Source organism: Rhinolophus ferrumequinum, chromosome 6, assembly GCF_004115265.2.
Source record: "Rhinolophus ferrumequinum isolate MPI-CBG mRhiFer1 chromosome 6, mRhiFer1_v1.p, whole genome shotgun sequence".
NCBI lineage: Eukaryota > Metazoa > Chordata > Mammalia > Chiroptera > Rhinolophidae > Rhinolophus > Rhinolophus ferrumequinum.
The window spans coordinates 40,612,938-40,627,001 of record NC_046289.1 but is presented as its reverse complement, the minus strand read 5'-3'; the positions used below and the strand labels follow the sequence as shown (position 1 = coordinate 40,627,001).

The following is a 14,064-nucleotide window of genomic DNA, read 5'->3' as shown; positions in this document are numbered from 1 at the left end:
CAGGCTTAAAAGAAAAATCTAAATAATCATGCTATTTACCCATGATTATTTTAATCATAAAAGCAAATCTGAATTTTTGATTATGTCCTCATCAATCATCAGACACATATTATTTTAAACTCTAACAAACAACCTCAACTCCCTCTCCATAAAAGGGAAGACTAACGCTACAGGGTAATGAGCCCGAGTGATGGGGCAAAACAGTGGGATCAAGGGGATAGAAGAGTTCCCCAAAGCATTTTTATTTGACAGTGGCAAAGATGCCTGCCAAGGTTTGGACCTCAGAAAATTTGGCTGTGGTGCCAAGATGTGGTCGTGCACATTGGCGCAGACCTGCACTGTCTCTGCAATGCACAGAGCAGTTTCCAGCTACTTCTGCTTCTCAGTTGTTCTTATGTAGACGTAAGTCCCAACAGAGAGCATTTTTTGAAATATAAATTTGACTTTATTTCCTTCATTTAAAAAAGAGAGCTCGTTTTGCAGTTTCATCTTGACAAGATGGGGCTCAGGGTTGTATCCAAATTTTAAAAATATCTATCCATCCCAACTTACACACAGGTATTTTCTACAAATAAAAAGGTACGTGTTCATCTCTGGCACGGTCCCCAGGAGAGAGCGCTTACCTTGTGTTTTGCTGGCTCTCTTTTCGATCATTTATGCCTCTCAAAATAAATAAGTAAATGAATACACTCACATCTATAGCACAAAAAGAAGATTTTCCTTGGATCCAGCTATAAAATAGACACTAAAGCAGATGGGTCACTTAGGCACAGAGTTAATGCTACTTACTTGCATCTGTTTTCTTCATTGTGAGAGAGTGAAAAGCCCAAGTGTTATTGTTTTTTCTTATACATCATCATCAAGGATATAAAATTTAGAAAACTGTTTATAATTCAGCTAGAGTGAAAACTTCGTTCATTTAAATTCCATTAATTCACAGTTCGTTTTGTTTTACATAGTGACTGCACTGACATTTAATTTTACTCAACAGACCTTTTCTTGGGGGATAATAATGCAAGTGATTATAATGCAATAATGTGTAAACAAGATTGTGAGAGAAATGTTTAAAATATTAAAAGAATAATTTGGTTTTGAACATTCTTAAGGTCTTTTGAAATAGCTCTTCACACATAAATATGTATGCCATATGTGAACATACCAAACACAAATTATTTTTTCTAGGTTATCAAGGAGGTCCCCAAAGAAGTGTCTTGCAGCAAACTCTGCATACCTACTTTGAATTATTCTCAGAACTTAAAAGTAATCCACTTCCTCCCAATATATTCCATAATTTAGATGTTTTAGAGTGGTCTTCTGCTTGACAATTGAGGTGTAACATTATAGCTAGCCCCACCCTAGCGGTTCCTGGACCCTGAATAAAAGGTAGATTTGTAAGCCAACTAGACCTCTGCTTATTGAAACTTTGGCTGTTTGTACGTATTCTGCTCTAGTAATGGATATGGCCCAGGTAATGAGCACGGAAGAATAGATGTTTATTAAGCAAAATGGGGAGCAGTCTGAGATAATCTTTTAGCATTGTGTTGCTGACTCTTTGGTGTAACTTCATTTAACAAATATTAATTGAGTACCTACTCAATTAATTGTGTACCAGGTTCTAGGCAAATAAAACAGATATGGCCCCTCATGGAGCTTGCAGTCTACCTGTAAACACACACACAATTATATATACAATTACAAGTTGTGATACAGAAGTACCCTGAAGGATGGAAACAGGGTACCTGCCATGAGATGCAATAGGGAAGACTTACTTTGGATGGAACCGGTAAATGGGAAGGTCCAAGGATTTTGAGCTCTTAGAGTAGCATCCTTTGTATGATTCTTAGTCCTTCTTCCCTTTCATCATTTATAGACAACGGAAGATGACTAGAATACCCCAACCCTGAATTTTGTCTGTGTTGCTGCCAATATTGATCTTTCTTAATCATTTAAGACATCGTAAATGTACATGGGCCTGACAAATTGCCGTCGTTGGGGCCATGGTAATATAGGAGGCAACATGGAATAGTGAAAAGAGTACTGAGCTCCTTAGAAAAAACCTGAATTATTCTGGGTGTGGAGAGAGGGAAGGGAGAAAAGAGAACAGTATTTATACATGAATTATAGTGACCTTGGTTCTGCTCTGGATTTTCCAAGGACTAGCAAGCTATATGTCCCAAGGCAAGTCACCTAACTTCCATTGATTCTCATTCTTTTTCCTATAGAATGAGAGAATTAAGATGAAATAATTTCTGAGGTCCTTTTAGATCTATAGTCCTGAAAGGTTGTGTGGTATAGTGATAAAAAGTACAGGCTCTGGAACCAGATTGTGAGTGTTCAGAGCCCAGCTCTGTCACCTACTGGCTGTGTGACCTTGGGTAAGCTTCTTAACCTCTCTGTATATCCATTTCCCAAAATGTAATATGGGGGATAATATTAGTACCCACCACATAGTGTTGTGACAATTCAATGAATTAATTTAAGGAAAGTGCATAGAACTGTGCCTGCCTCATGGTAAGTACTTAAGAAGTGTTTCTATTATTAATAGCCTCTGAAAGGAGTTCACCTCCTTGAAAGATGGGATTCCAGTAGAGGCGGAATGCTCAAGACACTGATACAAACATATAAACAGACTAATGTGTGGGAACCGAGATTTCCATTTCCATAATTCCTACCAAACCTCCCTTTGATTCAGACATGTTTTAAAGGGACAACTTCTTATTGCTGATAAGGGGGCCACAACTATAGAATGCCTTATTTGACACCCACATGGACTCTGTTCTTTCTTAGGACACAGGCAGGTAATTAAGTCCCTGAGTATGGGTTGTGTACAGGATATTAAACTAGTGCTTGCTTCATAATGCCGTTATACCTCTGGCCAGGGCAGCAAAGCAGCAGAGATAAGTGCCATTCCCAGAGGTGCTGAGATGTGGGTTCTCTTAAGGCAACTGAGTTTTTGTTCTTTTCAAGCAATATAATGAGATACGATAAATTAAACTTGGAAGGATCTTTCAAATCATGAAAAAGTTCATTTACAAATCATAAGCATTAACTTCAGCTGACTTCTGCCTGCTGTAGAGATTTTGTTCTAACAAAGTTAATACAGAATTACGATAAGCAGCATCATTTTCTCTTCCTTTCTTAATGCATCCAAAATCTCTAAAACCGTACTAATTTCCTTGGCATTTTCTTTATAAGCGGACCACCTGGATTCAGTTAGATTATGATCAGTTTTTATTAAATGTTTAATTAATGAAGAATAAATTGAAACTTTACTATGTATCTTTTCTCTCTCTCTCTCTCTCTCTCTCTGTGTGTGTGTGTGTGTGTGTGTGTGTGTGTGTATGTGTGTTTTATCATGTTACAGCCAAGTAAGTCAAATTGTAAACTAGTCTTTCCTATATACTACTCAGATTCTGAGACGTCTGAAATAGTTTAGGAGATTTTGCTTCTTTAGGAAAAGAAAACAAACCAGGATAGTATGATGGGAAGAAAATTGCTTGTGAATCTTGTAAAATATAAGATGTAGTTTTTTAGATAAAAAGAAAAGGAGAAGGAGAAGACAAGAAATTAAGTCTATTCGGAGAACACCTAGTTCCCTGAAATATTTCTGGAGACCAGAATACTAGGCTCTCTCCTACATGTTCTTTGCCTGGATGGATCCCTTGGGGGAGAAGACCCCAAGGGCTGTCCAGCCAACCCCTCTTAGCCCTGCCAATACCACCTTCACCCCACTCCGTCAGCCACCAAACACTGGAGCTTTTACCTCAGAAAGTCTCTGACACTCCCCACTGCCCCTCCTTTGTCCCTAGCTGTGTAGCCTCCCCCACTGAGCTTCCTCCCATCTTCAGTTCTGTTCCTTCTCCAAAGACTGTTCAGAAGGAGCTCAGTTTTTCCTAAAGAGTAAGAAACAAAAAAGCCTTTATGTGGGGAGTCTGTTTAAGAAATAACCGACTTGTGTTTATAAAAGCCCCTTTCATTCTGTTCGTTGGTATGTGCTTCCTGAGCAGCCGCGGGTGGGATGGCTCAATGGCATCCAGTCAAAGATTGCAACTGCTAATTTCCAAGGCTGTGGTGGGGTGGAGAAGGGGAAGTGTGCGTGCGGGCCGCGCAGCCCTGCAGACGCTTCCCCCAGAGGTACAGGGTACTCAGAGCTGGCCCCAGGAGCGCGGCCTTCAGCAGGCCAACATACAACTGTGAGCAGGACAGTTCTTTCTGCCAAAAACTTTCTCTGTTGGTTTCCCGTTGTACAGGCGGTTTTACTTTTCGCAAAATACCGGTATTTACACATAATAACTAAGCAGAGAAAATAATAGGCATCAAATAGGAAATGGTTGGAACCTGTGTAAAGTTTCTTTCTATTGCAACAACCGTAAGCCAGGGTGTCGCATTTCCTGTTGAAAACCATCAAGAGGGTACCCAGAGTGAAGCAGAGCTATGTGGAGAGAGTTGCCTCTTGGTCTTGGAGAATTACATAAAGATCATCAAGCCTCCAGAAAATTGGAACCTGAATTGTGGAGGTAAAGAGAGGGTTGATTTAGTGATTCACAACTTTTTTTGAAGCTATGAAATCATATATAATCATATATATATATATGACTTAGATCATATATATATATGTATATGATATAGAGGGTGTCAAAAAATGTATACACATTTTAAGAAAGGAAAAAACTATTAAAATTGTAATAATATATACCGATAACAAAAGATGAATACAAGTCGCGTTTAACTTCTGCAATTATAAGAGGTGCTCAAAGTGGTTACCATCGGTGTAATTTTAATACAGTTTTTTCCTCTCTTAAAATGTGTATACATTTTTCTTGGCACCCTCTGTATATATGACTTAGATTTAAATGAAAAGACGTTTGTCTGTGGGACTCTAAATGGACTCACAGCACCTCTTTAAACAGAGAATGCTACCATGTACCAGGATTAAGATGGTAAAATTTCACTCTAGTTTTAAATATTTTTTATATTAAAGTAAACATAGAATTAAATGTAAAATGTATTTGAATTTAAGATAAAAGTGGAGTAGAAACCAAGCTGTGACAGGAAAGGGCCGCAGATTCCCTAGGGGCATAGGTTCATTCTTCTCTCAGCCTCAGCAGACCCCCTGAGACATCTCAGCTGAAGGCTGGCCATGCAGCCCAGGGGGAAGGGGCAACAAAAATCCGAAAGATTCTCTGCTCAAAGATACCTAAGTCCCCCAGCCCCATCTTTATTGTATGATTATAAATTCATTAGCCTTTTCAGATTTCTCTTTTTAAAAGCATGTCTCTTGATAGGTTTAAGCTGTTGGTCATTCATATCTTAGCATGAATAACTTGAAACAACTAGCTTTCTGTTCTGATTGGCTTCACAGACCAAATCAGAAGTTGTGAGTTCCTAAGGTAGGGTCACTTAACAGCTGTGTGGACTAGAGCAAGCCAGTTCATCCATGTGAACCCCAGTTTCCTAATCTGAAAATAGGAATGATAGCACCTGTTTTGCCATCGTAGAACAGCTATGAAATCAAAATGGTGTAATGCAGCAAGAAGACCTGTATTAAATTATGAAGTGCTATTTAAATATCAGCTGTCACTATGAGTAATTTCAGTTGAGTTAGTAGTACATCATCATGCTTATTAATACCTATGAGTTGAGATAATTAATCAATTAAGAAGGATGGCATAAGGAGATGTAATTTTGAAATCTACCGTGTTTCCCCGAAAATAAGACCTAGCTAGACAATCAGCTCTAATGTGTCTTTTGGAACAAAAATTATATAAGACCTGGTCTTATTTTACTATGATATAAGACTGGGTCATATAATATAATATAACATAATATAATGTAATATAATACCGGGTACTATGTCAATTTTTGCTCCAAAAGATGCATTAGAGCTGATTGTCCGGCTAAGTCTTATTTTCAGGGAAACACAGTAAGACATTTAGGAAGATCAGACCTACATACGGTGGGTATTACTTCAGCAACGGACTTTGATATTTGAAAGTATTACCGGTCAGAGGAGAGACGGAAGAGGAAAGAGGTAAGTAAATGTGAGAGCAAAGTTCTGCTCAGCAGTTCAACAGAGGGACTTTGAGGTAAAAGCAGCCTCTGATGGCCCAAATTGCTATAAAGGAGAAAGTCCATAGATCAGATTCATCTTAAATTGTTAGGCAACCCCTAAGATACAGACTAGAGTTTTGAGTAAAATATTTCTCAGTGTCAGGATCTACCAAAAGTGTAAATAATTAAAGGTAAACACTGACCCTGCTGAGCTTTTAAAATATGTAATGCTCTTTCTTATCTACTTCTCGTGATGCTGCCTGTCCTCTTCACTGGTGTTCATCATCCTGATAGTAGCAGCAGTTGTTAAGCATGTACTATGTTGGGGCACTATTCTGGCACTGTACAAGAATCATCTTACTTCATTCTCACAGCAACCCTAAGAACTAGCTACTTTAATATTCCCATTTTACAGTTGACAAAACTGAGGCTGAGTATTAAAGTAAGTTGACCAGTTAGTGTACGGCAGAAGATCCAACTGAAACCAGGTAGTAAGACTTTAGAACTGGATGGATTCTGTACCTCCTTGTTGTACTTCCTCCCAACCCATGGAATGGCCATTGTAAGTAATTACAATGTTCCAAAGACAGGAAGTGCTCGGAGTCTGCTCCTCTGAACATCAGAAGATGCTCCCTTCTTTGGGGCCAGCTGCTCAAATTCCCTTATGTAAGACTTGACATTGAAGTCTTAAATGTACTTGGAGTGGTGAAGACAGAGTAGGGCCATAAAGGAAAAGGCTCCAAGGAAGTGATCAGTTGTGTTTTTGTTTTGTCTTTTTAAGCTGAATAAGGATTTGAGAAGAAGAAAGGTGTGGGGATACTGAGAACATAAAATGTCCATTTTTTAAAAAGTGATCTGCAGTATTTCGTGAGCTCTCAAATCTGTTGTTGGCCATGATGAGTTACACTGCATTGTTTTGCTGTCTTCCAAATCCCCCGAAGTCATCATTTTGACTTTATGTTTGCTTCTAATGCCAGGCTTCACCGAGGTGCATTTAAGTTTATTTGGAGAAAGTCATGAAGAACAAAGCAAAATAGTGGATTTCAGATCTTCACTTTTTAAAATATCCCTTCCCATCCAAACAAGTCAGAGAAATGATAGGTAAAAGTAGATTCATATCTAAGAAAAAAGGCAGAAGGCTTATCTCTGACTTTTGAATGAGTTTTGGACTAATTATTTTCAGGGGCGGGGGATGCAGTGGGCAGAAATGTAGACCAAAGGTTGGGGTTCCCGCACGCCCTGACAGCCCTCACATGACCACTGACATGGTTCCCTGTCTGAGATGTCTAATTTTTTGAACGATTATCTTTGTTATTCTTTACTAACTCCTTTTTAAACGTCAATAAAAAATAGACTAACATTTATAGTATCCAGGTATATTAAAGTCACCATAATACAATCTTTTTGAGAAAATACTTGGATAGAGGTGCCAGATATCTGTATTTCTCTATTTTCAGCCTCATTCATATAAAATAACTTTTCACTAGGTCCTGATCAATGAAAACTCAGTGTGTGGGCACCTTTCACCAGTCAGAAAGAGGCGGCCCGCTGAGGCAGATGCGACTATCTTGAGGCAAGTTGCCAAACACGCTTCAGTTGATTCCTTTTCTTGGGCTATTAATTAGGAGAAGAGTCTTCCCTGCTTCCTGGGCTGTGCCGCCCTTCTCAGTTTTTGTCCTCCCTGACCTTTAGCAGTCCTATCTGGTCAGATAATTCCATTTGAGTGCATAGTCAATCCTGCAACATGGTAAATAATTTTGTCTGGGATCAAATGTCTAGTGCTTATCTGGAGCTGATGTCACTTTGAATTACTATCACCATACTTCTTTTCTCTAATCCCTTTTCCCAATTTGATAGTATTAAAATTCTTCAAGTTCAGATTTTCTTTTGTAAGTCAGGGTCTCTAGTTCAATTAAGACCCACCTTCCACTGGATGAATGACAGTAAATAACATTAAACCTCCAAAATCAGTCGTGCCTGATTCTTTATGTCATTGGCTCAAATTCTGATTCCACATCCTTTAAGTTTGTCTCGATCATGTGGCCAGAGATCAAAGAAGAATTCATGTCCAAAGCTGGAGAGAACTGTTGGTATCTTTGTTTTCAGCTTCTGTTGTCAGCTTCTGTCACATGTATAAATTAAGTTCCTTTCCTTGTCACTTGAAACATTTGGTTTACCTTTAGGTCTATGACTTGAACAAACCATAGACTGTACACTGAGCACTCCCTCAGTGCTTTGCATTTGTTAACTGAGAGAAATCATTATTTTTTTGTACTTCACTGTTTTATTATTCAAGATTGAACCACAATGGCCCTTACACAGTTATTACAAAGCAAGTTCATAGTAGTGTTTATTTTGTTTTCCCAGGGGACTCTTTATGCAGCAGATTCTTTTTTTCCCTCCAGCTTTATTGAGATATAATTAGCATATAACATTGTGTAGCTTTAAGGTGAACAATGTGATGATTTAATGCATGCTATCTTGCAAAATAACCACAATAAGGTTAGTTAACACATCCGTCATCTTACCTAATTACCATTTTGTGTGTGTGTGTGTGTGTGTGTGTGTAGAACATTTAAGATGTACCCTCTCAGCAGCTTTCAAGTGTTTAATACACTATTGTTAACTATAGTCACCACGTTGTACATTAGATTCCCAAAACTTACTCATCTTATAAATGAAGTTTGTACCCTTTGACCAACATTTCCCCATTTCCCTCGCCCCCAGTCCTTAGCGGCCACCATTCTACTTGGAGAGAAATTCTTACTTAACCTAACAGATCACTATATTTCACATTAGTACTATAAACGCTTTTTTTTTTCTTTTTTATTTCTCTCTGGGGAACAAAAAAACAAAAAACAAAAAAGGTTAGGTGCCCCTCCTAGATGTTTCCTTTATACCTGGGCTTTCTCCTAGCTTAGCACACAAGACACCATGTTGAAATTGCTTATCTATGGGTCTGTCTTTACCTTTAGAGTATACACTCCTTGAAAACCGGGTTGTATCTGGTTCCCTGTTCTGTCCTTGGCTCCTAGCATGGCCTGGCACATTAAGTAGACAAACCCCAAAATCTCTTGATTATACTGAGATTTGAAAGGAGAGTAGCCACAGAGGGCTGGCAAGATTTCTGTTTAATTGCCAAGTTAGATTAAATAAGGCCACCCAGATGTTTAGGAAGAATGATCTGTTATGTAAGGAAGACTGAAAGTTTTTAAGACTGAGTCTTTTGGTGTTCTTTGCAAACAATGAAGAGAACAAATGATGGATCCTCTTGTGTAATTAGAATCCTAAGGTTTTTGTCGTGGCAGCAAAACCCTTCATGGAAATACCAAGTCTCTGAAGTCCCTGTTGGGTGTTTGCCTTTTTCCAGTCTTTGTACCGTCACAATGCCTGGTGTGAACTAAACCATAGTCGCATATAAATCATGGACGCTCTCCGTGTTCTCAGAACTTTAGTAATCTTTAAAGGCTTTTATTAGAGATTCTGTCCTGCCATTAGTGTATATGTAAAACTCTTAGGAATAAAAACCATTTCACAAACAAGTGGGATTACTGGTATTAGGATTTTTAGGAACAAATCCTAGGAATTTCATGGACTCTGTAATATCAGAGTATTAATTAGACCTCTGTAAAATGAATCAGGCTCCGTTGCTTAATAAGGATTCACCTGAATGACAGACCCAGCAAGTAAGCTGGCTTAAATAAAGGGTTGTTTGTTGTTTCTTTTCCAGCTATTTTAAATAGATGTTATAATGGGTCGGTCCCACTGACCGTTTGGGTTCATCCCATTCCTATCTACCCCCCAGGGTGGATGCAGTTCCTATCTGCATGACCTGTCTAACATTAGCTGAAGGGAGGAAAAGGTCTGAGGATGCTGAGGCCTCTCACTAAGCAACCTTTCAAGGTTTCTGAAAATGAGTGTCTATAAACCGCAGAATTCTCTAGCAGCTTCAGCAGAATTCGCTTCTCCAAGCAAGGCAAAAGGTAAAGAAAGAGTACCAGGCATTAGTCATAAATACACGCCTTATGTGTGTAGAGCCAAAAGTAATTGAATGTGGGTGAGGTTAATGAATAGCTACCTGTTAAAACCGAAAGTATGTCTACCTTGCTTTCCTACTCAGTTTTGGTTTGATTTTCATGGGAATATTCTTCAGGATGAGAGAAGACTGAATCCACTTGCTGTAGGGTCTCCCTGGATCCTTCTATGCTTGGCAGAGACAAAAACATAAGGAAGATGTGAGGTTGGCTTTGGGAAGAGAGGCTCACAGTAGCAATCGAGGTAGGTTGCTCTGATGCCAGTTTGACAGATAAATGAAAATTTTTATAGAAGATTCAATGCCTCTGGAAAACCATTTGCTAGATTGATAATATCTGTTCTCACGAGCCAGAAGAAAATGTATCATCCTAATTTAAACTCACCAGTAATGAAAGCATCTATCTCTAGGAGTAGCTGAATATGTTTCTATACAGACTACTAATCACCACCCCTGTTTGTGAAATGGCCCATTCATCTTAGCCTCAACCTGTATGACACTGTAAATAACCCTCAGTCAAGCGAATAATGCGCTAACCAGGCGTGAATTGCTCTTCTGACTTTTTTGTGTACTTCCTTTGGTGTATTTGGTTAGCACACTGCACAAATATTGTTTGAACACTCTCGTTCTTCTTTAGCAGAGTCAGCTTTGCTTTATTCCAGGACCACAAAATGCTTGTTTAGACCTGTCGTGCTATGTTCCTTAGTGATGGGGACACACTGGCTAGAGGCTGACTAATCCATCACCACCATAAGCAAAATGTTTCTGAATCTGAGCTCCATTCTAGGCCCTACTTAGTGGAAGAAACTAGTCGTTTTCGTAGGATAGACCTAATAAGAAAAGAGATTGTGTTTTCTGGGACTAGTTCTGAGAGACAAAAGGATTGGCTTGTAGTCACCATCTGTTTCCTTGGTCAGGTCACCTTTTCTCTCCATTGTTTCTTCATCAGCAAATCTGTTTCTGGTTTGCCTCAGAGATGTTTCCCCCAAACAGTGGACAATACAGTATGAATTCTTGAAAGTAACCTTCCACGATTATACGTGTCATTCTATATTTATGGCCTAAAATTAAATAAAACAAATAAGCCTCAAGAATGTTGCTTAGAAGTTAGCATCAAATCTCCTAACCTACAGGTAAGGGCAATATTTAGAGCATCCAACAGGAAACCTGTTTTAAAGCTAACTTTGTGTAAGGCCTTAAAGTTCCAAAGTGCGAAAGGTCTCATGACCCATCTGCAAATGATGAACAGGAGCAACCCCCCTTCTGGGAAATAACTCTTAACAAAGGCATTATAGGTGCCTCAGGTAAACTTTAAAGAGAGCGTTCCAACACACAATGTGATATATAGATGATGCATTACAGAATTGTACCCCAAAATTGTACACCTGAAACCTATGTAACTAAAATTGTCACCCCAATAAACTTTAAAAAAAAAGAAGAGCATTCCCAACAGAGGGATAAGTAGTGCAAAAGCCCTGGGACAGGATGGTGCGTGCCCTATGGAAGAAAGAGCAAGGAGACACTACCCCTATAGAAGAGTGAAGAAGAGACTGGTGGAAGATGAAATCAAAGAGATGCCCATGGATCTTACTGTTTAGCTCCTGTAGACAATGTATAGGACTGAGCTCTTACTCTGAGCGAGGTAGGATGCCATTAGAAAGTTATGAGCAGAGAACTGACATCATTCTGACATATCTTTTTATTAATGAACGCTCTGGTTGCTATGTGAAAATTAGAATGAAAAGGGCAAGGGTAAAATTAGGGACGATAAGATGATATTGAAATGTTCCAAAAATAAAGGTGGCTAGGCCAGTATGGAGGAGAAGGGGTTGGATTCTGGATATATTTTGAAGGAAGAGTCCAGGAATTTGCTGGTAGATTGTAGGTGAGACGTAAACAAGAAGAAACAGCAAGAATATCCTCAATGTTTTTAATCTGAGCAACCAGAGGGATGGAGCTGCCATTGATCACCATGAGAAAGACTGTGGTAGGAGTAGGTTTGGGAGAGAAAATCAAGAATTTGGTTTGGAACCTGTCAAGTCTGAGATGTCCGTCCATTCACATGGAGAGGTTGAGTAAGAAGTTGGATATATGGGTCTTGAGTTCAAGGGCAAGACTGCTAATTGAGATGTAAATTTGAGAGCTGTAAGCAAAGATGGTATTTACAGCCATGAGTCTGAATGAGATCATGGAAGGGAGGATGAGGGGCTGAGTGTAAACATAGAAAACTAAAGTGCAAACACGCTGAGACCTGGGTATGGTGGAGATGAATCAAACCAACAAGGGACACTCAGAAGGAACTGACAATGAAGACAGACAAGAACGAAGAAAGGTAAAAAATAAGTATTGGCAAGGAGGTGGAGAAATTGAAACCCTTGTGCATGTCACTGTTGGTGGGAATGGAAAGTGGTGCAGCTGCTATGGAAAACAGCATGGAAGGTCCTCAAAAAATTAAAAATAAAATTGCCATATGTCCCAGCAATGCCACTTCTGGGTATATGTCCAAAAGAATCGAAAACAGGATCTTGAAGAGAGATTTGTACATCCATGTTCATAGCAGCATTACTCACAAGGGCCAAGAGGTAGAAGCAACCCATGTGTCCATTGATGAATGAATGGAGAAAAAAATATGTGGTATATACATATAATGGAATATTACTTAGCCTTAAGAAAAGGAAATCCTGTCACACCCTACAATGCGGACGATCCTCGAGGACATTATGCTAAAGGAAATGAGCCAGTCACAAAAAGACAAATAATACTGTATGATTCCATTCACATGAGGTAGCTAAAGTAGTCAAACTCATAGAAACAGAAAGTAGAATTGTAGTTGCCAGGGGTTGGGGAGGGGGGGAAATAAAGTGTTGTTCAATGGGCCTAGAGTTTCAGTTTTTGAAAATGAAAAAGTTCTAGAGATTTGTTGCACAACAATGTGAATGTAGTCACTACACTGTACACTACAATGGTAAATTTTATGTTATGTGTCTTTTACCACAATTATGAATGAATGGATGAATCAATCAATCAATCAAGAAAGAAGTAGCAGCATCCCTGAAGTCAAGTGAAGATGGTGTTTAAGGAAAAGGGAGTAATCTACTGTGTTAAATGCTTCTAGGAGGTTGTAGTAGCTCAATAATCACCCCCCCCCCCCCGCCAAAGATATCAGGTCCTAATCCCTGCAATCTGTAAATGTTACCTTATTAAGGTAAAGAGTCTTTGCAGTTGTGATTAAGTTAATGTTCTCGACATGGAAATCATTATCCTAGATTATCCTGGTGAGCCCTAAATCCAATAGTAAGTGTCCTTATAAGAGAGAAGCAGAAGGAGGTGACACACAGAAGAGGAGAAGACAGTGTGACCACAGAGGCAGAGATTGGTGTGATGTTATGAGTCAAGGAATGCTGGTAGCCACCCAAAGCTGGAAGAGACAAGAAGTGCATTCTTCTCTAAAGAGTTTAGGGAGAGGATAGCGCTGATGACACCTTGATTTCCACTCAGTGGAACTTATTTTGAACTTCTAGCTTCCAGAGAGCTGGTGAGAGAGTAAATTTCCACTGTTTGAAGCCCTCAAGTGTGTGGTAATATGTTGCAGCAGCCATAGAAAACTAAGACAAAGGTCAAGTAATATGAGGACTGAGCAGTGATCAGTTGATATGGCAGACTGAAAGTTGGACCTGCTGATGACCTAGACAACTGGAGTTTCTGTAGAGTAGTGGTGGGGAAATGATTTGGAGTGAGTACAAGAAAGAACTGGAGGAAGAGAAGTGTATACAGCAAGACAAGTCTTCCAACTCATCTGTAAGGGAAAGCAGAAAAATGAGATTCTTGTTGAAGAGGACATGCAGAGTCAAGGGACAGGTTTTGCTGTTGTTTTTCTTAAGATGGGAGATGTTTTAGCATGTTTATATGCTGATAAGATTGCTCCACTAAAGAGGAGAGAAAAATTGGTGATACAGGAGACAACAACAAAAATGGACAAG

General features: G+C 39.2%; 1 protein-coding gene across 5 annotated transcripts in view; it reads left to right on the top strand.

The window, feature by feature from the left end:
- Positions 1–14,064, top strand: part of GNG2 (G protein subunit gamma 2) — a 109,680-nt gene that overhangs the window by 58,704 nt on the left and 36,912 nt on the right. Inside the window, exons 1-2 of one of the 5 annotated variants that reach the window (XM_033109068.1) lie at positions 4,501–4,517; positions 7,539–7,624. The exons of 3 other annotated variants lie outside the window; for them this stretch is intronic. Coding sequence is in view for 1 of the 2 variants with exons in the window: in XM_033109064.1 (XP_032964955.1) it covers positions 4,435–4,517 (83 nt within the window). In the remaining variant the exon portion in view is untranslated. Of the gene's footprint in view, positions 1–4,408; positions 4,518–7,538; positions 7,625–14,064 lie in introns of those variants that run through there. One more of the 5 variants, XM_033109064.1, reaches the window with a different exon arrangement.